The sequence below is a fragment of the Ambystoma mexicanum genome, chromosome 12, assembly GCF_040938575.1.
Source record: "Ambystoma mexicanum isolate Mex_15411 chromosome 12, UKY_AmexF1_1, whole genome shotgun sequence".
Lineage (NCBI taxonomy): Eukaryota > Metazoa > Chordata > Amphibia > Caudata > Ambystomatidae > Ambystoma > Ambystoma mexicanum.
In genome coordinates, this window is record NC_090936.1 from 557,575,778 (window position 1) to 557,602,525 (window position 26,748).

Below are 26,748 nucleotides of genomic sequence, written 5' to 3' on the forward strand. Positions count from 1 at the left end.
TCATGGACAATACCACCACAATGTTTTACATCCGGAAGCAGGGGGGCACCAGATCCCCAGTGCTCTGAAGGGTGGGACAGGAGTTGTGGCCCTGGGCCGTCGGCCAGGAGATGTTCCTCATTCCGTTCCACCTGGCAAGGGTAGCAAACATCACAGATTTCCCCAAGTAGGGAACTCTGCTCTTGCCAAGAGTGGGTACTCCGCAAGGATCAAGGGGACAACCTGTTCGACAGATGAGGCAGTCCCCAGATCGATCTATTTGCGACGGCGACGAACACCAAGTGCCAGAGGTTTGCCAGCAGGTTTCCCTAGTCAGCGAGCATGGGGGATGCATTCTCATTCCCCTGGGACGACCTGTTTCTCTATGCGTTCCCTCCGTTACTTCTTCGAGTCATCAATCAACTCAGATGGTACCGTTGCAGGATGATCCTCGTCGCACCAGCGTGTCTGAGACAGATCTGTTACCCGGACCTTCTCAGCATGTCAGCGTCTCCTCCAGTCAAGCTCCCAGTGGTCGCATATCTTCTCGCCCCCATACAATTCCACATCACCCCATGTATGTGTGCAAGACCATAGAGATAACTCCTACTGACAAAAGGGAGAGTCCAGACTACCCAAGTAGGACTTGTGGGACAAAGACTGAGACGAGAAGGAGCTATGAAACTTTGAAGAATGTCACCAGAACAATAGGTTAGTATTCTAGTGTTTCACAACAGCTGTTGAAGAAACCAAAATAAAAGACAAGGGACTAAGCAATCTGTCAAGCCGTCCCAGTAGGAGCCGAGAGTGGTCCAGCATGTCAGTGTGGGAACTGGACGCTGTCGGAGGGCACAAGCGTCTCTATATGGTCCAGCACAGAAGAACCATACTGGTGGCTGGTGGAGCCATGGAACGACTGGCGGAAGGAAGTAGACCACGTGGTATGAAGCAGACACAAGGGCTGCAGGATGTCTGAAACCGTGGAGCTGCCGAAGAGAAGAAGACGGATGCAGAAGACGCAGACAAGAGCTGAAGGACAGACCAGAGCCTGCCAAGAAGATCCCGAAAGGTACAAGGATCTATGGGCCACCTGAGGGGATGCAAGAGGGTTTTGGGACTCATGTCGCAGTAACCAAATACACTATATGTTATGTTATAGAGTTTTATAAAGCGCACACTCACCCGAAGGTGGTATGGCGTTGAGAGAGAGAAGCAGGAAAGCCAACAGAACCGGAGTGAAAAGTTAAAACAGTAATGTTTTCAGGTTTCGCCGGAAAGCAAAATGGTCAGGGGTCTCGCGCAAGGAAAGAGGCAGATTATTCCATTCCTTAGCCGCAGCTACTGAGAACACACAAGCCTCCTTTGCGAGCCAATCTAAACCGAGTTGTCAATAGACGGCAGGACCCTTGGGAGCGGAGGGCGCGACTCCGTAGGTAATGAGTAAACTTGGCCTGCAAATATTCAGCTCCAATGCCATAAAAGGCCCTGTGCACCATGCACATAGATTTAAACCGAATACGTTGAGCAACTGGCAGCCAGTGCAACTGGCGGAGTAAAGGGGTCATGTGGGCACCAAAGGGGGGGATGGAGAATGGAACGTGCTGCAGCGTTCTGTAAGAGCTGAAGCCGTCCTATCAGGTAGGCAGGTTGAGCTAAATAGAGCGAGTTACAGTAATCCAGCACACTCGGCACCAGGGCAGCAACCACGGGAACCTGGTTGCTGACCGGGATAAACAGAAGGACCTTACGAAGGACCCTAAGCTTGAAGTGACCGGATTTACATAACGCGCATGACTTGTTCGTCCATAGTCAGGCCAGCTGAAACCCTCATGCCAAGATTGCGTACTGAAGGTACCGGAACAGAAAGGGGACCCAGGGAGGAGGGCCAAAATTCTGTGGTCCAGAAGGATTGAGGATTGGATGTGCCTGCCACAAGAACCTCGGTATTGCTGGTGTTTAGTTTCAGCCAGTTCTGTGACATCCAAATGCCTAAATCCTCAAGGCAACGCCTGAGGCGAAAAGCTGTTTCGGTTTTGGTTAGATCGAGACAATCCAGAATCTAGGTGTCATCCGCGTAGGAGTAAAAGCGGAACCCATGAGAGGCGATAAGGAGCAGGAGATATCGTATATAGATATTAAATAAAATAGGGGACAGGGACGATCCCTGAGGGACGCCGCAGGATAAATGAACGGAAAGGAGGGAGGGACACAGATTATGATCGGTCTGCCAGGAACCCAGTGAACCAATTTAGCACTAGGTGGTCAATCCCTGCCTCCGAGAGCCGGGAGATGAGAAGGGCATGATTGACGGTGTTGAAGGCAGCCGACAGATCTAATAACAGGACTTCCCTGATCGGCCAGGCACTGCAGGTCGTCCATGACAGAATTAAGTACTGACTCAGTGCCTCTGACTGGTGGAAATCCAGATTGAAAAGGATCACGGAAGTGGGAGGACTCCAGAAAGAAGGGGAGACCCCAGCGCCTCCAGAACTTTCATCAGGAAGGGGAGGAGCGAGATCGGACGGTCGTTGGCCAGCACCTCTGGGTCGAGTGATGGCTTTAACAAAGGGATGACCAAAGCGTGTTTAAGAGAATTGGGTATCACCCCTGTCGCAAAGGAGATGTTGACGGCCTAGGTAATGGAGTTGATTATGTCCGGTGAGGACACTTGCAGAAGGGCCAGAGGTATAGCGTCATCCGGTGAAGCAGACTTTATTATTTTTTTTTTTTCTTAACTCTTTTTATTGAATTTTACAACAAATCAAGGTCAGATAGAGAAACCCCTCCCGCCCACCCGAAAACCGGGAACAAAAAGAAAAAAGAGCCTTCAACAAAGCAAAACTCCTTAAGACTGGACAGTTCTTCCACCTCACTGTAACTCCAACAGTCTGAGGCGTTGCGGGCACCACATCACTCGGTAGTCATCCTTGAGAAAGTCCATAACCTCCCCCCAGTCTGCGGCAAAGTCCTGTAGTTTGTCCTCCATCGCATAGGACGCCCATTCCAATGCAGCGATCTCCCAAATTTTGCGAAACCAATCGGGACCCACAGGAATATCCAGGCTTTTCCACCTCTGGGCTATTAACATCATAGCCGCGAGGATCAAAATTACCTTCGCTTTTCCCTTCCCCTAATTTCCCCTCCCTCCATGGGGTCCCGAAGGCACAATAGGATCTGTACCCGAGTTTATCTCCCGAGCCAAAAACCTGACTTTGCGCCCTCAGGACCTCTTCCCAAAAGGGCTTGATTTTGGGGCATTTCCACCAAATGTGATCTGCAGTTCCCACCTGGCCACACCCCCTCCAACAGTCCTCTGATCTTGTGGGAAACATCGTATGAAGCCGGGCAGGAGTATGCCACCCGACTAGCACCTTAAACCATGCCTCTTGAATTTGGGTCGCTTTTGCCAGTTTGGGTAACCTCCTCCGCAGTCTCCCCCATTCCTCCATGCTGATGTCTCTACCAAGTATCTGCTCCCATTTCTACATATAGGGCCACTGAGGATCAGCATGAGCATCATTCAAAATCCTATAAAGGTTAGAATTGAGGCCCTTCTTTCCATCGTTAGACAGTAAAAAAGCCTCAAATCGCGTTGGGGCTCTAGTAGCCGCCCTCTTGACCTCCAGTTGAAGCGCCCAATGTCTCAACTGTGCGTATCTCAGCCTTTCCCTCTTGTATTGCGAATTCCCGTTTACATTCTAGACATTAATTTTAGCATAGCGGATAACACATCTGTATTAGAGAAGTGGGGGGAAGGTGACCAAGACCTTGTAGTGGAAAGAGGTGTGGTCACCACTAGAGGCTTCAGAGTGGACTGAGAGTCGGCTTTAATAGTGTTACGGATGGTGGCAATGTTTTCCACAAAGAAAGTAGAGAGGGCATTGCATAGCTATTTGGGAGGGAGGGGCCGCATTGTGCCCAGCTTTGGGGGTAGATAAAGATTGGACAAGATTAAAGAGGGCCTTTGGTCAGTCGGTCGAGAAGGCCATAAACAAACCTCAGTAGATACGTTTGGCATTTATTATATCGCTATGATATAAGGCACGCATATTATGATAGTGACTTGCATTCAGGCAGGTAGTTTTGGCGCCATTTCCTTTCAGCTTGCCTGCAGCAGAGTCTTTCCTTTAGGTCTTGGGAAAACCATGGTTCAGGGGGATGGCTTCGCTGTTTACAAAGTTTAACCGGGGCCAAGGAGTTCGCAGTAGTTGGGAAGGCTACTTCCAGTGTGGATATACAGATTTTGTTACTGTTGTTCTGATTTTGTAGTGAGCAGGACAGTTGGGGTTTTTTACTCTGGTCAGCTGCGTTTGAGGATAGCAGGCTCCTTGGGCACAGAGGGAGGACTTTTTGTGACGGGGAAGAAAGGGACCATAAAGTGGTCAGATCAAAGTAAAGGGACTGGGTTAGCTATATTTAGGGACATGGCTGCAGCGAAAATAAAATCCAGTATATTGCCGCCTTTATGGATGGAGGTCATAACCCCCTGGAGGAGACCTAAGTCCACCATAAGTGCAAGGAACTTTGTGACAGATTTTGTGGACACCGGATTTGTGGGGAGATTGAAGTCACCTAGCGTAACGAGGTTAGGATATTTTACAAGTAGTTCCAGCCCGAATGCAGGAAAGTCGGTATAAAATGCGGTATCATTCCCAGGGGGGTGATATACTAGTAGTGCTGTAAAAGTGTGAATAGGAGAAATGCAGCTACAGGTGAGAATACATTCCGTTTTCAGTGAATGCTTAGGATCTAAACTAGAGGTTCTATAGGTGCTTTTATAGATCAGGGTGATTCCCCCCCCCCCCCCCACTCCAAGAGTGGGGGCGGTGCGGTCAGCTTGTGCAATGGCATATCCATTGGGGAGACCCTGGACAATGGCAGGGCCAGATGTCTCCCTAAACCAAGTCTCAGTGATGTAGAGAAAATCAAGCTCCTCCTGGACAAGGAGGTCATAGCAGTCCAGTGCATGGGCAACGAGGGATCGAGTATTCAGTAGTGCACATTGTAGCATAGTGGTACGCTTGTGTTCCAGTAGAGATGGACTTTCTGGACGGACTGCTGTAAAGCCAGCTGGGCACATGGTGGTGCTGGGAGCAAGAGATGGTAGTAATGTGCGATTACCGCCCCTCTCGGAAGTGGAGCCAGTCCTGAAGGGCATAGCATTGTGCACACTCCATGCACGGACGGGCACAAACAGGCTTGTCTTAAGCGCGGTCGATTGATCCGATGTGTGCCGAGGTCGGGATGAGGACAAGGCTGTGCCTGCCTCCGACACCCTGAAACCCCCCCACCCCTCCCCCGTGAAGCAGGAAAGAGGACTAGCCTCTACCTCGCAACACAGAAGTGAGGGAGTATGCAGCAATTAGGGGGAGCAACAAATGTACGCCGGCAGCAGCAGCGCTAAAGCAGTCTGCTAAACAAAAAAACTTTAATATATCACACACACAGCCCTGAGTGGCTGTAAAATGGCAAACCCCAAGAAGTACAGCCTCACCTCTCGACCTATACAAATAACAGGGCTAAGACAAGACCCCCTGGGCTGAGTGGGGATGTAGGAAACTCCCAAGAGAAGGGGTCCCCAAATTGAAGCCCCACTTAAAACCATAACACTGAAGAAAAACCTCAAGGAGTTATCGCATATCTTCGTGGCAGTACTTGGCAGGCAAGTAAACGAAGTCTGCCCAGTGAACTAACCAGAGAAACGTTTGTCGGGGACCCGCACTAAAAGAGAATAAGGAAGCAAGGGCATCTTCCTCGTGGCAGTGCTTGGCAGGTTAGTGAACCAGACGTGCCTACTAAACGAAGCTGGAAAATATGGGTCTGGAGCCTGCAGCAAAGAAGAGAACGTTGAAACATCTTCCTTGTGGCAGTACTTGGCAGGCTAGTAAACCAAGTGGGTGATAGTGGGGAAAGCCTGAGTCGAGAATCCTATGTTTGTTTGAACTGTGTTGCTAAGAAATCCTAAAGTGGAGAGGCCAGGGGAAGGGAGTCGGTCACCCTGGCTTTGTGAGGAACTGTGAAAGCCTGAATATCAGTAGAAGGGAGTCATTCTTCTGATAGATTAAACCAGACGAAAGCTCAAGTAAAGAAGCCAGGGGAAGGAAGTCATTGCTTCTGGCTAAACAAGTGTCACCGGTGGAACAATAGAACCAGGGGAAGGGAGTCATTCCCCCTGGTAAATAACTTGTAAGGCAAATCATGACTTGACCTGTGATGCCTAGTCCAGGAGAAGGGAGTCCTTCTCATAGGACCAAAAATATTGGCACAATATTTAGTTTAGTTATAAGTTTAAGGGACAGAGATGGGGACTTTGGCCGCAGGACGGTGGACTTTTGAGTTAAAGGACCTTCTGACAACACCCTTAGTATTTTAGTTAAGGCAGGAAATCTCCTCATAGCAGTAGAGACAGATGGGTTTTCTTTAATTTTAAGACAAAATAAGTCTATACCAACCACTATGCCATCAGTGTGTCAGTCTTCTCCTCCTGCACACTTACAACCGCTACCCTCACCGTTGGGTTTGCATCGAGCATGAAGTTCTAACCTCTCTCCGGGGATGTGTCAGGGTGGTGGTGTCTGGGCCAGTACTTCTGTGGGTCATACTTGTGAACCCAGGAGTGGTGGCTGGTCCTCCTTTTGATGGAATGAGACTTAAGATCCTTAAGTCCCTATTTCACATGCTTGCATTTGTCCTGCACTAATTGAACTTCAATAATTACCTGCACTAGCTGAGTGGGCCCTCCTGGATTACTTCCCTCTTTTTTCAGACACTTTTTGGGACACCTAAAAGACTTCCAGGGAGTTGGTACAGGCTAGGGATATACTTATAAAGTTGTAGTATTTGGGGGTGGTTGACTTGGAAGTCTAATACCAATGTATTGAAATTTGCTTAATATCAGCCATTATTTATCTGTTTATCCTTTGCTACGCACTTTCTATTCCCCTCTTCCATGCACTTTTCCCCTCCTCCTCTTCCATGCACTTGCGCGTTCTCAATGTCACTGTGCCTTGTAAGATCGTCGTTTTTGTTCTCCCCTGTTCCCCTCCCTTGCCTTGTCGCACTCTTTAACACTTGTGTGCGAATGCGATAGAAATACAATATCAATTCAATCTGTTCGCTGTACAATTAATGCATGTGTTGTATGAGTATCTGCTTGTGATTCTAAAGTATTGTGTAACCCATAGTCGGTAACCCCACAGTGAGTTTTATGTATGTACTTAAGCATTTTTACTTACGCTGAGATATTTTAAAGTGTGCCTTACTGCAGTATTATGTAATTCTGTTTTTCTTTTGTTATTTTCATGTCAGCCTTTTTCTTATCAAGTCTGTGAAGTGTTAAGTTTTTAGTATACAACAATACCCCCTTCCTCTTTAGGTCGGCCTTGCTGCTGGTTTACACTAATTAAGAGTGCAGCTTTGCTCAACCGGGGTTGTGAATGGCCATGGTTGGCTTTTCCAAGTCCTACTCCAATATAGTGATTTTGAAAAAATGCTCATAACGGCCACTAAAAAAGGTGTGCCCAGCTGGCAAAATACTGCATAGTAGTATTTGAACATCGGTCACAAGGCAGTCACATATGCCTGTAACATTCCTTTTGTGGGGGGGTTGCTGGTTGCGCAACTTGTGTTGGGTGGACCGTGTGGCCTGACAACTGCACCTACACCCTTAAGCCCTAAATGGTGAAAGTCAAAGCCACTGTGAAATAAACAAAGAAGCACTGAAAATTAACTGAGAAAGCAAACTAGAAGGAAGGTCAATTGGATATAGTTTTGTGTTGAACTTTGAAAGATTGGCACCCATGTAAGGTTCTACGTTGAAATCTTGGGGAAGGGAACCCTGAGATTTGATGAACTGCAAATTCTGTCTTGAGGATGGAGCCTCAAGACCCCCTTTTTGTGTGAATTGTGTTGCATTAAACTTGGGGAAGGAAACCCAGAGGATTGTGTGGAACTGCATTGCCTTGAACTGGGAAAAGGTAATCTTGAGACTTTGTGGAACCTTCTTGAACTTGGGGAAGGGGAGCAAAAGAGACAGCTAAGAGCTGGAAGAAGCTCAGAACATTGTGTTGATCACCATTTCTTTCATTATTGGCATCCCTACACTACACATTGTTTAGCTGTAGTTGTGAGGGCAACAATAGGTTTTGGACAGAGACGTTAAAGTTGTCTGTGTCTTGCTTCATGATGCCTTCACACTGTGTAATCTTATTCATAGCATGTGAATCCATGTAAGACCCCCATGCTGGAGAAGGAACAAGTTACTTACCTGTAACTCTTGTTCTCCAGCGTGGTTCTTATATGGATTCACATGCAAACCCTTCCCGTCCCCTCTATGGCTCTTCTTGGGTCCTACTGCCACTTTACGAGTGAGACCAAATCTGAAGATGGCCACCAGAAGTGGAGCTAAGAAGGACAAGTGTTATTGGGGCAGTATGACCCAAAGTGGCGGCAATAGGCTAAACAAGAGACAATGCAGTTTTTAGCTTAAAGCTAAACTGCTTTTAATTTAGCAGGGTTTCCCAGCCTGACATCAATATTCATAGCATGTGAATCCATGCAAGACCCATGCTGGAGAGCAAAAGTTACAGGTGAGGAACTTATTCCGATCTTAGACTTTGCAGTTTGTATGCAGACCACCATGTTCTCACTTCCCCCAAAAAACTGCTCAACGATGTAGCTAAATGTTTTCTTCAGTCGCTTGTTATAATTGAAATAGATTACTGAGGGGATCCATATATAGCTGTTCTGCAAAGTATTTACAGTTTTTGGTTCCATGTAATTTTGAAATATAACTCTGTACTCCTATCACTCCTTATTTTTCTCCCCCTCATTCTTCCTGTTTCCACAGACCAACGGGATTATATATGTGAATACTGCGCCCGCGCCTTCAAGAGTTCCCATAATCTTGCTGTGCATAGAATGATCCATACGGGAGAGAAGCCTTTGCAGTGAGTAATGATGCTGTTCATTCTGGCGTTCATGCTCTTGTTTCGGGAGCTTGAACAGACTCCTGATTGTTGGCCCAGTTTTCACCACAGGAAAATGAACAGTGTATATATGAATTGCTTTTATATTTCTTTCCATATTTTAGATGTTAACCTTTCTGCGTGTGTGTGTGTGTGTAAATGTGTATGTATAGCTCTGAAACTTGTGGATCTGCTTAGATCACATGCTATGCATAGGCTGACATCTAGTGGTAGCCGCAGAGTATTACATTTTTTGTTTTCGGATCTTGAAAAGGGACGTTGACAGGGCGTGCCAGCAATACTTTCCATAGTGCGATGTCCACTGTACCCATAGTACATCATGCGTCGGTCACTCAGATTGTTTTTTCCGACATATTAGTCGAACGCATATCGCAGAGTTCCTTCTTGGCTGGCGCCATTACTTTGGAAAAGTTTAAACTTAGTTTTTCTTTCTGTCCTTTCGACAACCGTACACCGCCAGATCTCTGGCAACGGCTTTCAAGGACAAGACCATCCGTCCACAACAATGACTCCAGTCTTGATGAACTTTGTCTGCGGCCTTCCAGGCCCCAACAGGCCCCGGCCCTGCACAGTAGGGAGAGCTGGGGGAGGTTCATATTCCATCTCACTTAGAGAATGTATATTCCCATATATTTTGCCAGGATGCCATCTTCATACACTATGGAAAACTCATTTTATATTCTGTTCTTCCTGTAACAGGAAGTTTCCCTGGAAGGATTCACACACTGTGTTACCTTTGCCTTCCTAGGGACCATGCCAAAAAACTTTGCAAGGACGCAGAGGCCGCCATGGACATTGAGGGAGCATCCAGCGATGGCAGCGTCGGCATCCTAAGTGATGCCAAGGGCGATTGGGATTCAATGGATTTTCACTTGCAAGCCCCCGACTCCAACCGGCAGGGCGGTGGTTCTGCTACGGAGACGACACCAGGTGGCTCAAGCACCCCCAGTTCACACCACACCAAGCACACACCCCATGACCGAAAGTGGACCACGTAGTCTACTGATACGCTGTGGTGAAAGGAAGGTCTGAACATTTCAAGTCCTCTGTGCCATCGTGATCACCACATTACAGGCCCCTGAAACAGATGCCAAAGTCTGTTTCCAACACGTGTCCAAATCTGGGAAGTCCCCGGGTTCCGATGATCGGGCTTTGAAAGACGCGTCAATGGCCCCGGGATAAAACTCGAAAATGAGCGACTTAATAAAAAAAAATACGTCCCTGATGCCATACTGAAGGCCAGAAAGTCAAACTCAATATCTTCGACGCCCCAAGCCACAAAGTCACAAGGTACAAACAGTAGGGATTTTTCTACCCCTGAGGGCACTCTTTCAGGGGCAATGCATCATAAACAGACCCATGCCCCAGAACGCCCACCTACACCTGCTCCCTTAGTATTGCCAAGCTCCTCCCAATGGACCCCAGAACAATTTGATAAGGTTATGTGGAGAATGTCCAGTTGTATACATTTCTTTGATAAGCTCCCAGATCAACTCCAAAACGTTCAGCACCCCCCCACCCCTCTTCAAGGTGAAGCAGCATGCAAACAGCCTGCCGCCAACACAGCCCACCTAGACGCCACGCAAGCTACTACCTGGTCATATCAGGACGTAGGTCAAGACACATATTACAAGGACACTCAAGGCTCACATGACCCTGGCTCATATTCAGACCCAGAGGACCAAGGGGAAACAGGGGACTTAGACCAATACTGTGATGATGATAACGTTATCATCCAATCGCCAGACCACACTGACCAACCGATGGCTGACTTCCCCGGTAGACAACCAGCTGCAGTACAATGACCTACTCTTAAAGGCTGCAGAACGCTTTAAGATCGGTACCCAGGGAAGCTCTAGTCGATAAAGACTTCGTAGAGGACATCCTTGTGGATACGAAATCTGCAGCACAGTTTATCCCTCCTTCAATCGGTCCAGAGGCGTATTCAGCCCTCACTACTTACCCCCCAATCTGACAAGGGCAGTCAACCCATGCATCAAAAAGATGTTTAGACCAGTTGCTTCGGACCCTTTGGACATTAGGGCGCAGCTAAAGCCAGACTCTCTAGTAGTCCCCACCACAAGAAAGAGAGCAGGAACGCCTCTGCTGAAGCCCCTCCTGGCAAGGGAGCTCAACCCCTCCTAAGCAAAAAAAAATCAGCATGACTGCTACAGGAAGTAATCCCACTGTTAAAACGGGGATTACATGTCAACCTTGGATATGAAACATACTTTCTTAATTTCAATGTTCCCAGCACACAAATTCTTGCACTTAATATAGCAAACCAACACTACCAATTCAAGGTGCTACTCTTTGGCATAGCCTCCGCTCCAAGGGTATTCACCAAGGTACTAGCGGTAGTGGCAGCGCACCTACGCAGAGAATCAATCCCAGTGTACCCTTATCTTATAACTGGGGAATTCCCCCAAATTTGCAAGCACATTACCCAGAGAACAATAAATCTTCTGTTCCAATTGGGATCCTCAATCAACGAGAAAGTAAAGTCTCTTTCCAAGCAAAACAAAACAGTTCTTGGGAGCTGTCATAAATACAGAAGAAGGTCTAGTTTTTCCATCAAACAAGAGTGCAAAACATACTGCTGCAAATACCTCAGTATCTAGCCGGTTGCCAAATAACTGTACGCAAAGCAATGCAGTTGCTCGGGATGATGGCTTCATGCATTTAACTGGTCCCGCACGCACGGTTGCGCATGTGCCCAGTGAAGGAGTGGTTAGCGAAACAGTGGTCTCAGACAAGTGGTCAGTGGGATGACCTAGTGGTTGTTTCGCTAACCTTAGTTCAAGCATTGTTGGGGAGAATTTTCATTTTGGTGCTAAAATCCTCTCACCTTAGAGATCCCCAACTCTTTTGTTGCACTTAGGACTTTTTAATTTGATCCCTGGAGTGAGCGAGACCTTTTTCTCACTCTCATGTGTTTTTACCCGATTTGGATTATGTGTTTCTACTGTTTTTGGAAAAACTCCATAGGCATCTACTTTTTGTATGTTGACACACAGCGCCTTTAGTTGCATTGTCACTGATAAATCTTTTAGACTCCTCATAAGGTTCAAATACTTTTTCTTGTGTGAACTACTGTTTTCAAGAATAGTAAAGTGAAATTGACTTTGCTTACCTTCTCTCTTTGTAGGCCCAGCACACACCATTTTATGTGGAGTGCTGGGGGGGTGGAGGGGCCTTACCTAGTAGCACCTCATCCTACAATTCATGTAACATTTTTGTTACCCTCCCTACTTTAAATGGCTGTGGGCAGTGGTTTAATTTTCCTACCATTGTGCTTTCCTGTCACAGGCTGAACCCTCCGCTTCAGTACAGCACCCATGGGTGACTATTTCATTAAAATGGCCCGGTCTTCTTTTTTCGCCATTTTCGGTTTGTGAGGTCTTTCTTTGGTTTTACTGTCGAAACAGATTCAAGCCCTTTGTTTGTCTTGCCTTTGGCAAACTTCAGCCCTGAAGCCAGCCTCTGGCTCCAGTGTATCTGGAAGGACCGGATGTGAGGCAGGGTCCCGAAACTCCCCTGTACTTTGTCTCTAGGAATACCTGAATGCAACCAGTCCTGATTGGCTGGCTGGCTGTCCTTTGAGGACAGCCACCCTGCTGTGTGATTGACAGCCTAGACTGTGCCTGAACGGGAGAAACCTGCTTAAAAGGTGAGGGTTTTGGGAATGGAAGCAGAGTCGACCACTGGTAGAAACAGCCCACGAAGAAACCGTGAACAAAGCTTGCTGCATCCTCCTGGACTTTTGAATTGCTCAAAGAAGCCCTGCTGCTGTGCTGAAACTCAATTCGACAGATGCTCCGGAAGGGACAACTTCTCCCCTTGGGTTAGTGGGACCAACTAACCCCAGGACAAACTCCACTGGACCATCTTCCCCGACTGTTCTTCATTGCTGCAAGGACTGAGTGACACGGGTCGAGTAATCCGTAGTCGAGTGAAATGTCTGAAATCTGATCAGAAGCTCCAGGAGTCTCCTAAGGACCCTCCAGAAGCAGGACGACCAGATCTCTAGTCCCCTCACCAGAGTGTAGGACCCAAGGAGGGAAGGAAGCCCAACCGGTATCAGAGATCTGCAACGGTGCTGTTTATTAAGCATTGAAACCACAAAGTGCTGTTGAACCGAAAAGAGCCTGTAGCTGCTGACAACCTCTGAAGTACCGCCGCAGGAGCCCTCCAGACGTCCTCCTTCTTGTCCCCATGACTAAGGCTAAGGAACACTGGGTCTGCACCGCTGAAGCAGGACAGAATCCAGCTGGACTACTCTTCTTCAAAACATAGGTACTGTTTAGACTTGGGGTACTTACCTCATTGCCTTTTAGCTGTGCTTTTCTCCATTGGGAATTTAAGTGGCTTACTTTTAGAGTTGATTCCAACTCTGGTTCCACAGGCTTAACAGCTTGTGACCCTTGAAGTGATTTATTAACAAACTCTCTAACTTTGCAAGACTTTGATTCTAAGAAGTGTCTTGGCTCCATAGACTGTTTCAAATTGACTTTGGCTGTCCTGGCTTCCTGCAGACTCTTCTAGTCCACTGACTTTGATATTGTTTGTCCCTCATAGGTGGTAACTTGTTTTAGACTTTTACTGCAAACGAATGGGAACTAGACGAAGCAGAAGCCCAGCAAATATTTCACGAATGGGGACATCCGCAGATCGAGCTCTTTGCCACCAAGGCCAACAGGAAATGCCACAGGTTTGCCTCCAGATATCCGGGACGCCTTCTCAGTGGACTGGACAGGGAAATTCTTTATGCCTTCCTTCCGATCACGCTCATAGCGAGAGTACTTCGCAGACTGAAAGAACAGGCCTGCTCAATGATTCTAATAGCACCGGATTGGGCTCGCCAAGTTTGGTACCCAACCCTGCGACACCTTTCCCGATGGCCCGCAATTCACCTCAAAGTGCATCAGAGCCTCTTAACGCAACAGAATCGCAAGGTTCTCCACCACGACCCAGCGAGCCTATCACTCAGGGCGTGGCTTCTGAGCGGCGAAAATTAATCAATTTGAATCTTTCTGCAGAATGCTGGGATATCAAGGCTTCTCAGGCCTCCTCCACTCGGATCACTTACATTCGAAAATGGACTTGTTTCACCAAGTGATGCAAAACTTCATTGGTGAACCCTCTCTCAGCTTCGATCGAACAAGTACTACCTTACCTGTTGCATCTGGCCAAAGCAGGGCTCTCCCTGTCATCTAACAAGGTACATCTATCTGCCATATCGGCATACACGACAATTCAGATCAACAATCTTTGCTCACCAAACCAGCGATCAAGATATTCCTGAATGGATTGATGCGTACCTTCCCTCCAACACCGATTCCTTCATGGAGCGTGAATACAGTCTTAGCAGCACTCATGGAACCACTGTATGAACCAATTCATAGGTGTGACATAAAATGTGTATCCTGGAAAGCGGCTTTCTTGGTAGCGATCACGTCAACCAGGAGGATTAGTGAGTTGCAGGCTCTCTCGTCAGAACCTCCATTCAATTTGTTCCTTAAGGACCGTGTCATCCTAAGAACGCATCCTAAATTTTTACCCTAGGTTCTGTCAGAAATGACGCTCACGGAGCGCATTGTGCTTCTAACCTTCTTCTCGAATCACACATTAATGCAGAGAGATGTCTGCATTTGCTGGTGTTAGGCAGAATTTGTATGCAGTACCCTCTGGGAACACTACAAATAACTCTGACTACAGGTATAGGAAACCCAACCTTTGGTATAAGCTTGTACTACACAGTTTTGGTAGCGTGTTGAGCAGCCAGGCTCATCTCAAGAGGGGTCATTGTGAGCTGTAGTGGAGTTACACAGCGATTTACAGTTACAAGTATTCAAATAAACTCTTACACTCAAGGTTTCTTGAATAAACAATTATTAATTTATCAGTCAGTTAGAATAATCCTTCAGAAGGGAGCAATATAATAGTAGCATTCAAATACACTTCATGAAATACACACTCTTAATATCTCTAAATCAGTACATACCCTTTTTGGATGGCCCACATACACTACCTACACCCTCAGGTGACTTCAATTGCTAGGGTGCTGGTGACATTAATATATCGCTGTTGCATTTAGGATCATATAGTAATAAGTCAAAGGAAAAGATTATTTAGAACAAACAAGAGATCACAAATATTGTTAAGCAAGCAAATACTTTTGGATCCACTCAGGAAGAGTCATTCAGTACAATAGGTTAGGCCAAAGTCAATGGGCAAAAAGTCTTATATAGGATGAAGCACTTCTGGTAGGTTCATTGAAAAGTCTTTGCACAATGTTTTAGAAGTCTTTGAAAAAAGAAGAATCAAATGTAGGGCTGCAAGCTGATTGGACTTGTGAGTAGTAGAAGATTTAAGCAACTCTACAGCAAGAGGTAAGTTCTCTTAGACTTTATACAGTTCCTTTACAATGAAGAAAAGATGCAGCAGATGACTCCTGTTCCTGTGCAGCTCTGCAGATCTCACTGTTCCTGGGCCTCAGTCGTGGGGACAAGAGGGAGGACGTTGGGGGGACTCCTGCGCTGGGACGGTCAAAGCTCGCAACCGGCAAACTTCACTTCCTGTGGCTGTTCAGTGTTTTAGCTCCTAGTGTCTACCGCAAATAGCAACACTGCGGTTCCTGGCTGTCGAGATGGACTTTCCTTGCTTCTGGGGTCCCGCACTCTGTTGAGGGGGCTCAGGCTTGGTCAGTCCTGCTTCCTTGGAGTCTGGAGGATCTTCCTGGAGCTCTTGGCCAGCTTAAAAGCAACGCACACAATCTGGTGTTCCTCTCCCTGGCTGTACGGTTTCCAGCAACAAATCTGTGGAAATTAAACCAGCTCTGAGATGGATGTCCAGGTGTCTTACTTTGGAGTTGATTGGTACCACCAACTCAAGGGGAGAAGTCGTCCTTGCAGGAGCTTCTCTGTCGATACGAATTTGGAGTTTCAGCACAGCAGCAGGGCTTCACCGGGCAAACCAACGGTCCAGGAGTCGTCCTCTTCAAGTTCTTCTTTGGTTCCTTCGTCCAGTGGTCGACTCTTCCTTCGAAGCCAAAAGACTCGCCTTTTATTCAGTTTTCTCTTCCCATTCATTCCAGCCTAGCTGTCAGTCACCCAGCAGGGTGGCTGTCCTTGCCGGACAGCCAGCCGGCCGATCACCACAGAGTGCAATTGGGTCTCCTATGAGACTATGCACATGGAGTTGCAGCCACCTCCCTCACTTCCTGCCTACCCCAGACACCCTGGAGCCAGAGGTGGGCTTCACTCGTGAACCCCGCCAAAGGCAAAACGAACAATGGGACCAAACCGGTTTGGCGCGCAGAGTAAATCTCAAGAAGGACATTTCCAAAAAGAAATGGCAAAAAAAGACGACCAGGGCCATTTGGACAAAAATGCAGCTCCGAACACAGCCCGCAGTATATGCACACCACTGTAGTTGAAACGAAACCACTGCCACCAGCCATTCAGTGAGGAAAGGGTAACATAAAAATGTTACATGAGAAGCTAGACAAAGGGGATACTAGTTAACCCCTCCAGCACCCTATTGTAAGATGGTGTGTGCTGGGTCTAGAAAGTTTACAAGTGTAAGTAAAGTCAATTTCACTTTACTGCTCTGGGAAACAGTTTATCCCAGAAAAGGTATTTAAACCTTTGGGAAATCTAAAAGACTTCCCTGTGCCACTGCACTGAAGGTGCTGTGTGGTGCAATGTAAAAGATGATGCCTATGGAGTTTGTCAGGCTCCATAACCAAAAGAAACACAAAGCTCAGAAATCACATTAAAAAGTGGGGAAAAAAGGTCTCTCTCTCCAGGTTGAACAAATCAAGTTCTCAAAATCCAGCAAAGTTGCTGGGGGTCTCTAATGTGGAGGGAATTAGCACATTTCTGATAATTCTCCCTGATGTAGCAAGAGTTCTGAAATTTTACTTACAAAGAACTAAGGTATTCCGCTCCTCGAATAGACTTCATTGCATTTGCTGGCCGCACAAAAGGGGAGGATATCTCAAAGCAGAGCTTGGTGTGTTTGGTATCCCAATGTATCAGTCAATGTCACCGGGCTAAAAGCGAACCACTTGCCAGACCTCCTTCCGCTCACTCTACCAGAGGGAGAGCAGCTTCAGTTGCATTTCACGCAGGAGTACCATTAAAGGACATCTGCAGAGCCGCCACTTGGAGCACTCTGCATACTTTCGCCAAGTATTACTTTCTGGCAGAAGATAGCAGCAAAGAATCAGCAGTGGGCCAAGCGGTGCTCCGCCATCTCTTCGCATAAGGTAGAAGCAGCCTTCTCTTCTCGCCTTCCCTAATATTACATATTTAGTTGCTTTAAAGTAAGGTGAACAGAAGGATCTGCAGAATATACATAATGTTATAGGCATGTTTTAACTGCTTGTCATTCTATTCAAGCATCTGAATCTATGAAAGATCCAATGCTGGAGAAGTTAATTACCTGCAAATGTATTTCTCCAGCATTGGTATCTTTCATAGATCCACATGCGCCAACCCGCCTCCCGGGAGAGGCTGCTCCTACGCCCATGTCATCATACATGGTCTTCTATGGCTCAAAATCTGAAGATGGATGCTTGGGGCAGAGCTTAAACGCTGCCACCTCATTGGTAAGGGCCATAAAGGACCAAGTGAGGTGGAGGCACTGCACAATTGAATGGCTCATAGGCCACAATGGGCAATATACATTTATTCTCTATGGAAATAATATATATTTAATATTTTTTTAATAATTTAAATCGCAGAGGATTCCCACTCTGACTGGTTAATATTCAAGCATCTCAGTCGATGAAAAATACCAATGCTGGAGAAAAACAGTTACAGGTAACTAAGACTTCTGATTCTTTCCTGTTTTTTTTTAGGGCTTGCTGTGTACTTCTCCGCGCCAAGATGCACTTGGGTGTATGTGCGCGCTATAAGTTTACCTAACATAACATAACAGGGTTCTTCACCCCAAAGAGTCTGAACCTTCATGCCTGGTTATTGAAAGATTGAGTAACAGGAATTGGGACCTTTCTGAGGTTGTTCTTGGTGTGATACTCTCTGCAAGGTTGCTGCACATCAAGGCTGTTTACTCTTGTAGCTGGTGAAAATGTAAGTTAGTGCACGGACAGAGCTCAACCCCTTCTGCTCCACTGTTACATTGTTGGAGGTTATGCTCTCCTTGTTTAAGTAGGACCTCAATGTAAATATTGTTAAGGGCTATTTAGTAGTTGCCTTGATGATTTTCAAGAGAACTCCTTAAAGGATCCTTTTTGCAGTGTCTGTGGTTCTACAGTTTCTTGAATGATTAGATCATTATTTTCCTCAAAAGCCTCTTGAGGTTTCTGCCTGGGACTTAAATCCTATTCTAATATACCTAATGGTGGCTCAATTTCTGCCTATGAATCGGTGTTCCTTAAAGCTCCTTTCCTTTTAAAGGGGCTTTTCTCATACTAGTCACTTTGGTAAGAAGGTATTGGACTATAGGCACTTTCCAGTTCTCCTATATTCCTTCAGTTTCTCCAGATTGAAGTTACTGAATGGGTTAAATCATAATTTTTACCAGAAGTAGTCTTAGATCCACCTTTTGCTGAAAGTCCATTTACCTGCTTTCTTTTCTACTGCTCCTCACCGTTTCGGAATGGAAGTGTTGCTCCACAGACAGAATTTGAAAGGTTTAGGAGGATTCAGTCTTTCAATGGATTGCATTCTCCTGCAGATACCTCATATAGCCATTCCAGCATCAGCTGCTCAAACCTTTTTTCGACAGGGGGTGTAGTATGACTCTATTGTCTTATCTGGATGTGACATTGCCTTCCATATATACTGTCAATGCGCCCCCGTACCGCAGTTCCTTTTTTCTGCATGTTGGCATGCTACTATTCTGAACGTTCTAGTGGAGAAAAATGTCAATTCGACAAAACTGTCAAATTCGATCGACTCATCGCCATCTCCGCTCCTAACGTGCCCAGGTTCAAGCATTGCCAAGACTGCAACTCTAAGATGACGATCACCGACCCGCATGCCATCTGCGTGTGATATCTCAGTAAAGATCACAATGTGGAAGAGTTTGGCTTGTACCAACAAATAAATTCCAAATCGTTGAGGGAGCGATGGCTAAATTGGTGTTCGGGCAGCCTCTGTCGAAGTCCCCTGCTGGTTCGACGGTCTGGTCATCGGGTCAAGAGACTGAGGGCCCGACGCCCAAAAGAGAGGATGGGCATCAATTATAAAAAAGCAAAGAACCGTTGGCACTCCAGAAACCATTCATCGTCCTTGTCCTCCCATAATAATAATCGGATCTGTGATTACCACGCCACCCATAATGTCGACAATTAAATTGCTGACTCCCATTATGGCTGTGCGCGGCGATCATATAGATCACTGTGCCCTGCATCCCCATAACCGCTTCCCCCTATCCACTTACCTTTAAGACGTCACACTGTGAAGTGTGCCGCCGTCTCTCCACCGACCCTGCAGCTTCAGTTCCCGCCCACTAACGTGGTTCTGAACTGGCATTACAGGGTCAATTTTTGTATTTACTTTTTTTTTCTTTATTGTCCCCGCTACCATCTAATGGAAGCGAGGGACAGGACACCCCCCGACCCCACTACACCGACAAGGGCGAGCAGGGGACATTCCTCCCCCCTGCCCCCTCCCCGCAAACCCTGCTCCCATTACATGTCGCAATTCTCGGGGTGAAGTTTTTGTATTCTGAAAAATCGACTCTAGGCCTGCCTGGATCCGGGCGTATCGAAGTCAGTGGGAGGCATTCAAGGAGCAAATGCTCAAAATTTTCAAAACGGCTGTAACAGGTATGCCTCCAGTCTTGATGCTGTATGCCCCCACAGCACCAGTAGTGCCTGGAGGTTCTTGCACCAAGGAAGCCAAGTTTGGGCCTACAACCTCGTGTTCGACCACAACTAACAGGAAATTGGCCATGGCACCAAAGGGCCCTGGGTTACTGATGCTGTTAGGCCTGGTGGGAACAACTCCATCAACGTCCGCGCTGACAGCAGATTGTTCCTTTATCCCTGATTCATGTCCGATGTTTTATACACAATGCTGTCAATTTTCGAAGACAAAGGGGACCAGGTTCCTTTTGACCTGGAGCTTACGGTCGGGCGGAGTGTCTGGAGATAGCCTGTCAGATTTGATTGACCTGGCTGAATGGCAAGACAACGCCAGTGGGCTGGATACGCCTCCTGATCTTGACATGCAGTAAGCAGCTCCTTTTGGTCACCCTAATGCACAGTACAGAAGGACTGCAGAGAGGATGGTTGAGGCCTTTGGTCTGGGCACTCCAGCAAAGCCCCTGTCAGTCTATGACCTCACAGACCTCCTTGATAAGGGTCCGTAAACGGAGACAGTATTGCCTTTTTAATGCAGCCATCTCGGACCCCATTGCCACATTATCACTGAGACTTTGTAAGCTTGGAATCCACAGCTGTAGTTGAACAAAAAAATGCAAGCCGGCTATGGGGGGTGGGGTTGTCCTTCCTGTCTTCCCACCCCATGGCAGAAGGCCTTGTGATACTTTGCGCTACAGTAATTTCCAGATCGGCTGCATCCACCTTTAACCTGTCTACGCATAGGGGGGATCTAAGAAAAGAAAGATATTTGCCTCGGGCAGCATGGACCTGAAGGCAATAAATGCATCATGTGTATTTGTGCAGTACTTCCATGGGCTATGGAGACTCGTAGCAGAGGCAGCTGAGCACATCCCAGCTAGTGAAATGAGGGATGGCTTCCTGCGGTACGTTAATGACTGCTAAGAGGTGACATGGTAGGCACTGCAGTCGGGCCTGGACATTGCAGATCTCATAGACCGGGCGATTGGTTGGTCCACTGTATACCCGACAGTAGATCTGTTTGCCGCAAGCTCTCTGGATCCTTCTTCACTATACCAGTTATAGCCCAATTCCTAAAGGTTATCTAAAACCTAAATGTGGGTATTCCTCTAATTTTGCAGGTACTTGGGGACCAATTATATCAAACACCAAAGATGGTGCCTCACGAGTGCTGAGTACTAATTAGAAACAATTTCACAATAAAGTCTCAATTGGGGCTGTGTAATCGTGGATCTGTTCAGGCAAAAGCACAAATATTATTCATTTATTCGCATATTACAAAAACCACATAAAATACAAACATATTTTACAATAATACACCATTAACACAAAACATTTAATAAAATTCTTCAGAAGTGCAAAATTGTATGAGTCAGACATTGTGCAAGAAAAGTGTAAAAACGCATAGTTGTGCAAAAAGTTAAAAACCATCACAATCTAAACACAAAGCTTCCTAAAATGTAAATGTTTGTCCTTCTGCATAATCCTTATAGCAAACAATCACCAAGTGAAACAAATTTAATTACAATCATGCAAATATAAGTTCATCACACTAAACAGTTGTCTACTAGGGGTTGCCAGGAGGAACACAAATATAGTAAAATGTGCCTCGCCTTATAATGCAAATCTTCCATTTTTCAAGTTTTGACAGAGAAACCATCTAGATCCTCACTACAACTGTCAGTCTTCTTCAGGACCTGAATGCATCAATGGATGATTCCTGATATACTGTGATTCTCATTAACCATCCAAAATAACAACTACATCTCTGCTCCCATTCCCATTCATATATAGCAACGAGCATTTACTAAGAGCTCTCAGTTAATTTCTTGACATGGCAAACTCCATCTTCAATTAGCTTAACAGGATGCCATAATCCTGAAAGAACATAACCAACAATTAGGGTAAAGAAACCTCTAATTATTGTTAATGGTACGCAAACTACATGCATACTCCTAGACAAAAAGGCAGATTATACAATGCTATCTTAGTAACGTTGAATTTCAGTCGGTCAGCGCTTAAGCGCACTTTTCACCGGGGAGGCAGTCCCAGCAAGAATATACTCTGTGAAAAGTCTGTTTGTCTTGGTTGACAGATGCACAATATACTGCTCACGAAAATGAGCATAGAACACCTCTTGCATGGCTGCGTCACTGAGAATAGGACCAACGGAAAGAAGCTCCAGGAGCCAATGCCAGCCATCGGTACGCCATAAGGGCGATGCAATGTAGTGCACTGCCCTGTAAGTGATCAGACTTGCTCAAGGCAGCCTTGAGAATAATGAAATGCAAAGTGCAAATCTCTGCACTGGCCCGGCGCCAAAAGGTATTCAACAGAAAGAACTGTTGTCTTGCAAGAAACAATGCCAAACTCTAGAGTAAAAGTCCGCACCACAGCATGTGTATGTAACCGGAACAGCCTTTTAAGCAGGAACGATTCAAGTTCGGCCACTTGCGACTCGTTGCCAAAGTGCCAGCCTTCAACCCCATACATAAGAATGGGGTTGATCTTAGCCAGAAATAGCTGGGCCAAGATTCCAACAGAATAACCTCCTCCAGTGCGAGCCAATTTTCCCACAGACCCAGTGGCCTGCGAACACCTAAGTTTGACATAGACAAGGTGAGAAATGCCACGGAGGCCTTCATCAAAATGGATCCCCAAGTATTTGTATTCCCTAACCACCTCAAAACAAGCCCCCTCCAGATGCCAAGGCACCGTAATCCTGCGGCGGCTGGGTGGATGAAATTCAGTAACCTTAGTTTTCTGGATGTTGACTACGAGATCCAAAGAGTCTGAATTTTTTTCAGGGAGTCAAGGGATGCTTGTAAGCCCACGGGAGTGAGATCAAGCAGGATTATATCATCTGCATATCCCAGCCATTAAAGGGGGGAAGTCACCCAGTTTAGGCGGATCAAGGTTACGGTTGACCATATCGAACGCTGCGCTGTAGTCTATACAGGCCGTATATACAGGACACTGGCGAATCAGCCAAGCCTGCTGGATGACAATCTGGAGTGCAAGGTAATTAGTCATCGTACTCAGACCATGCTGGAAACCGGTCTGGTTGAGTGGAATAAGTTCAGCCTCAGTAGTCCACGTCCATAGATCATCAAGACACATGCAAGCAAATATTTTAGAGGAGACATCGAGCATTGCAAGGAGGGGATAGTTACCAAGGAACTGAGCGATTGTTCAACCCAAGCAGATTCAGGGGCACCCAATAGATCACGCTCGGGATGATCACCAGCAGCCAACTTCCAGAATGTACGTGAATCCTTGGAGAGCGCTGCAGCCATCAGTCAGCGCCAACAAGAGCACTCCAGAACATACCAGTGCTGTTTCAGCCATTTCCAATATATGATTTTGACTTTAAGGCGCAGTGCATATACGCTAGGCACAAGTTGCATGTCCACTATATTGCTCAATTCCCTGTGCAAACCCCTCCTCCTAGAGACTACAGTGGAATCATAGAAATGTTGATGTTTACACGGACAGTGAGTCTCTTATTCCTTGAAGATCTCCTTCTAAAGGCAGATTTAACCAAGGTAGATATTACATCACCAAAACCCTGGATCACATCAGAAGTACTGGTACTAAGACCATCGACACCCTCAAAAGAACGATCGACGAAGGAGGCCAATGCAACACAAAGGTATGCAGTGGCCTCATTTCAGTATATACAATTTAGAGAAGGGTTCACCATTAAATCACCCATAGCCTCAAGGATCAAAGTTGATTCAACAAGTTTTAAAGTCAACACAAAACCGGACTGATCATTCTCTAACCGAGGGAGAATTACCATGTCAACCACAAGGCCAAGATCATAGGCCATGAAACTGTAGTCCAAAATGCTACTGGAATTTGGGCTGAAACAGGTGCCTTTTAGGTGGACAATCCGATAAAGTAACACCATTAATCATAGTGAAGCCAGGAGAGAAGAGAAAAGTAGCCCACTCCAAATCCCTGCTTTAAGAGCGATCAAGTGGACTGTCTTTAGCAGAGGAGGACAACAGTTGACCATCTGAATCGGCCAAATTGGGAGACGCAGGTATATACGAGTTAAAGTCCCCACAGATGCTACAAGCAGAACGTGAGTTCATATTAGCAATGAGAGTCTCAATCTTGGATAGAACCAAGCCATGAGGATATCTAGAATGGGGCAGTAAAGATTGATAACCTCCCTGCTACCCCCCAAAGGGGGCAGTAATCACGCCCATTAAGGTGTTGGGGGAACTCCTGAATTCCTGGCACCCATTTGCAGGCCTCCCTTAGGCCACTCGCAGGGACCTTTTGATAGCAGGTTTGTGGATGAAATGCCACCCAACAACCACAAGCGGTACTACAAGCCAACTTTCCTGAAGGACCACCAAGGAATAACGTTCCAGATCATCAATAAGGCCACCCTCTTCCAATAAATGAGAATGTCTGCATGCATTCCAGCTAATGAGCTGCACCAGACAGGTGGGGTGCCGGAACTAGATGTCCAACGCCCCTCTTTGGGCGGCCACCTTAGTCAGCCATGCCCAGTGGCTTTCCTCCCCTGTCTGAGTCAACCCGGCTTCTGCCCCAAAAGGCAAGCTAGGAACTGTGGTAGACAGACGGCGATGTACCAGAGTAGCCAAAGTGCGCCTCAAGTCCACTGGGCGATATCTTTTACCATATAGAGAGTCAATTAGTGAACACTCCTATCCAAGCCGTTTAAAAGAGGCTGTGTGTTCTAAGGTGCCTTCCATTGTTTCTCCAGATAAAAAATAGACCAGAGCAATTGTTTTCGAAGAGTATTCACAAAGGTCAACTGTCTTCATATCATCCCTTTGTAAAATGCGAAGCGGGATAATACAGTGAAATAAATCAAGCAGCTGTTGGCGATTTGGAAACTATGCATTAGCCTCACCAAAGATGCACTGAATTAAAAGAGCATTGGTGTCAGTTTTACAAGACAGCCGTCTATGCACATCGCCCTGAGACTGTGCTGAGGGAACCAATGGACAGGGTGCAGGGGCCCTCCCACCATAATGAGCCGTAATGTTTTACTAGTATAAGTCTTATTGCTGGGGCATGTAATTGCTTAAATTACGTTATTACTGTTACATGCAGTATGAGTTCTTAAAGTCTATATCCTACAATTGATTACAATTGAGTCACACGAAAATGTAGAGCCACAATTACTACAATTTCCACATGGGAAATGGCCCGCAACTGGTGCCATTCCCCCAAATTGATGTAATTGTTGAAGGTTTAACTTTGGAAACTGTCAGCTCGGGATAACCAGTCCTTCAAGTTCTTTCCATTTTTAAAGGCAAAAATTGGACTTTGCAAAGTCAGGTTCTCCAGTTGTATGTGCCAATGTCTCGATTGCTTTCCTAGTCTTGTTGTGATGTGTATTATAAGTCATGGCAAATACTAGCCAGGTATTTTTCATCCCTGTCCCTTCCTTTCCATTTTTACTTCACAGAATGTCTCTTATGATTTTTAGCTGGTTTTTTAGATTGTCGCAATAATCTTGCAGGATAACCCCTTTTTGATAGACAATATGTATCAAATTCGATTGAATAGTAAAGTCTTCTAACTTGGTGTAATCCTGCCTGGCCCTTAGAAATTGGCCATATGGAATATTATTGCAAAGAGCTTGTGAATGCAAACTATTGTATCTTAAGATAGTGTTCCTTTCTGTTTCCTTTCGCAGTAACTCTACAGTTAGATTACCATCATTGTCTCTGTTTAAGAGATCTAAGAATACTTTGTTTAGCATCAGAATGCATAGTAAATCTTAAATTTGAATTAAGTGAATTAATCCACTCAAGAAGAAGTTGTAGATCTCCTTTTTTACTGTCCCAAATAAAATATAGTCAATATAACGTTTATAAAATGTCAACGCTTGTCTAAAGGGATTAGTATCCACCAATAGAAACAGTTGTTCAAACTTCCAAATATACAGGGTCGCAAAGTTGGGGGCAAAAGTTGCCCCCATAGCCATTCCCTTTGTTTGCATGTAATATGTGCTTTTGAAGTGGAAGACATTTTTTGTTAAGGCTACTTCCAGTAACTCAACTAATAGTTGACTAGGGACCACAATCTGTCCTTCTGTTTCCTCCAGGAAATCTTTCATTATATTTAGTGATTCTCTCTGGGGAATGTTGGACTAGAGGGATTCCATATGTAACATATTGTGAGGGACTCTGTATTCACATCAAATTGTATTCCTTCGATTTGATTTTATAACATCTGTGGTGTCGGCCAACTAGGTCGAAGACTTGCCCACCAATGGTTTGAGGGGGAAAAACCAAACAAAAAACTGCCCAATTGGTTCCAGGATCAAACCACATAGCAATATTATGGGTCTACCCGTCGATCTACAAGGTCCTTATGGACTTTTAGCAATATATAGAATAATGGTGGTCTGACATTACCTGGATTCAGAAAATCAAATGTGTTTTTGGTCAAACATCCTGCACCAAAACCTCTTTTAAAGATTTGAAAAATCAAATTTTGTATTGCTCTTGTAGGGTTGCTTCTATATTTCAAATAGAAGTCGCTGTTCTTTAACTGTCTAAGTGCTTCAAAGGCGTATTTTTCTGCATTCTAGACACTGATCCCTCCACTCTTGTCTGCTCTTTTAATAATGATGGAGTCATCATTGTGAAGTTGTAAAAGATGGTCCCAATCTGCTTTTATAAAGTTAAAACTCGAATTGTGTTTTTGATTGACATGGTCATAGATCATATGAAATTCTTTGAATATAGCCTTTTCAAATGTTGCTGTCTTTTTACATACCATGTGGCTCGATGGTGTAAACACAGACTTGGGCCTAAAGCGAGGGGGATCTCATTAGTGTCAGAACCAAAAACGTCCTTCAGATATATTTTCCAAAATAATTGTCGGAGTTCTATTACTGCATCCATTCTGCTTGGATTCTTCATTGGAATAAAATAAACTCCTTTTTCT

At 45.8% G+C, this 26,748-nt stretch overlaps 1 protein-coding gene across 4 annotated transcripts in view; it reads left to right on the forward strand.

Annotated features, from left to right (window-relative positions):
* Window positions 1-26,748, forward strand: part of ZFP91 (ZFP91 zinc finger protein, atypical E3 ubiquitin ligase) — a 654,237-nt gene that overhangs the window by 608,928 nt on the left and 18,561 nt on the right. For all 4 annotated transcript variants that reach the window (XM_069628854.1, XM_069628855.1, XM_069628856.1 and 1 more), the window contains one exon: window positions 8,828-8,927. In XM_069628854.1, the coding sequence (XP_069484955.1) occupies window positions 8,828-8,927 (100 nt within the window). The remainder of the gene's footprint in view (window positions 1-8,827; window positions 8,928-26,748) is intronic.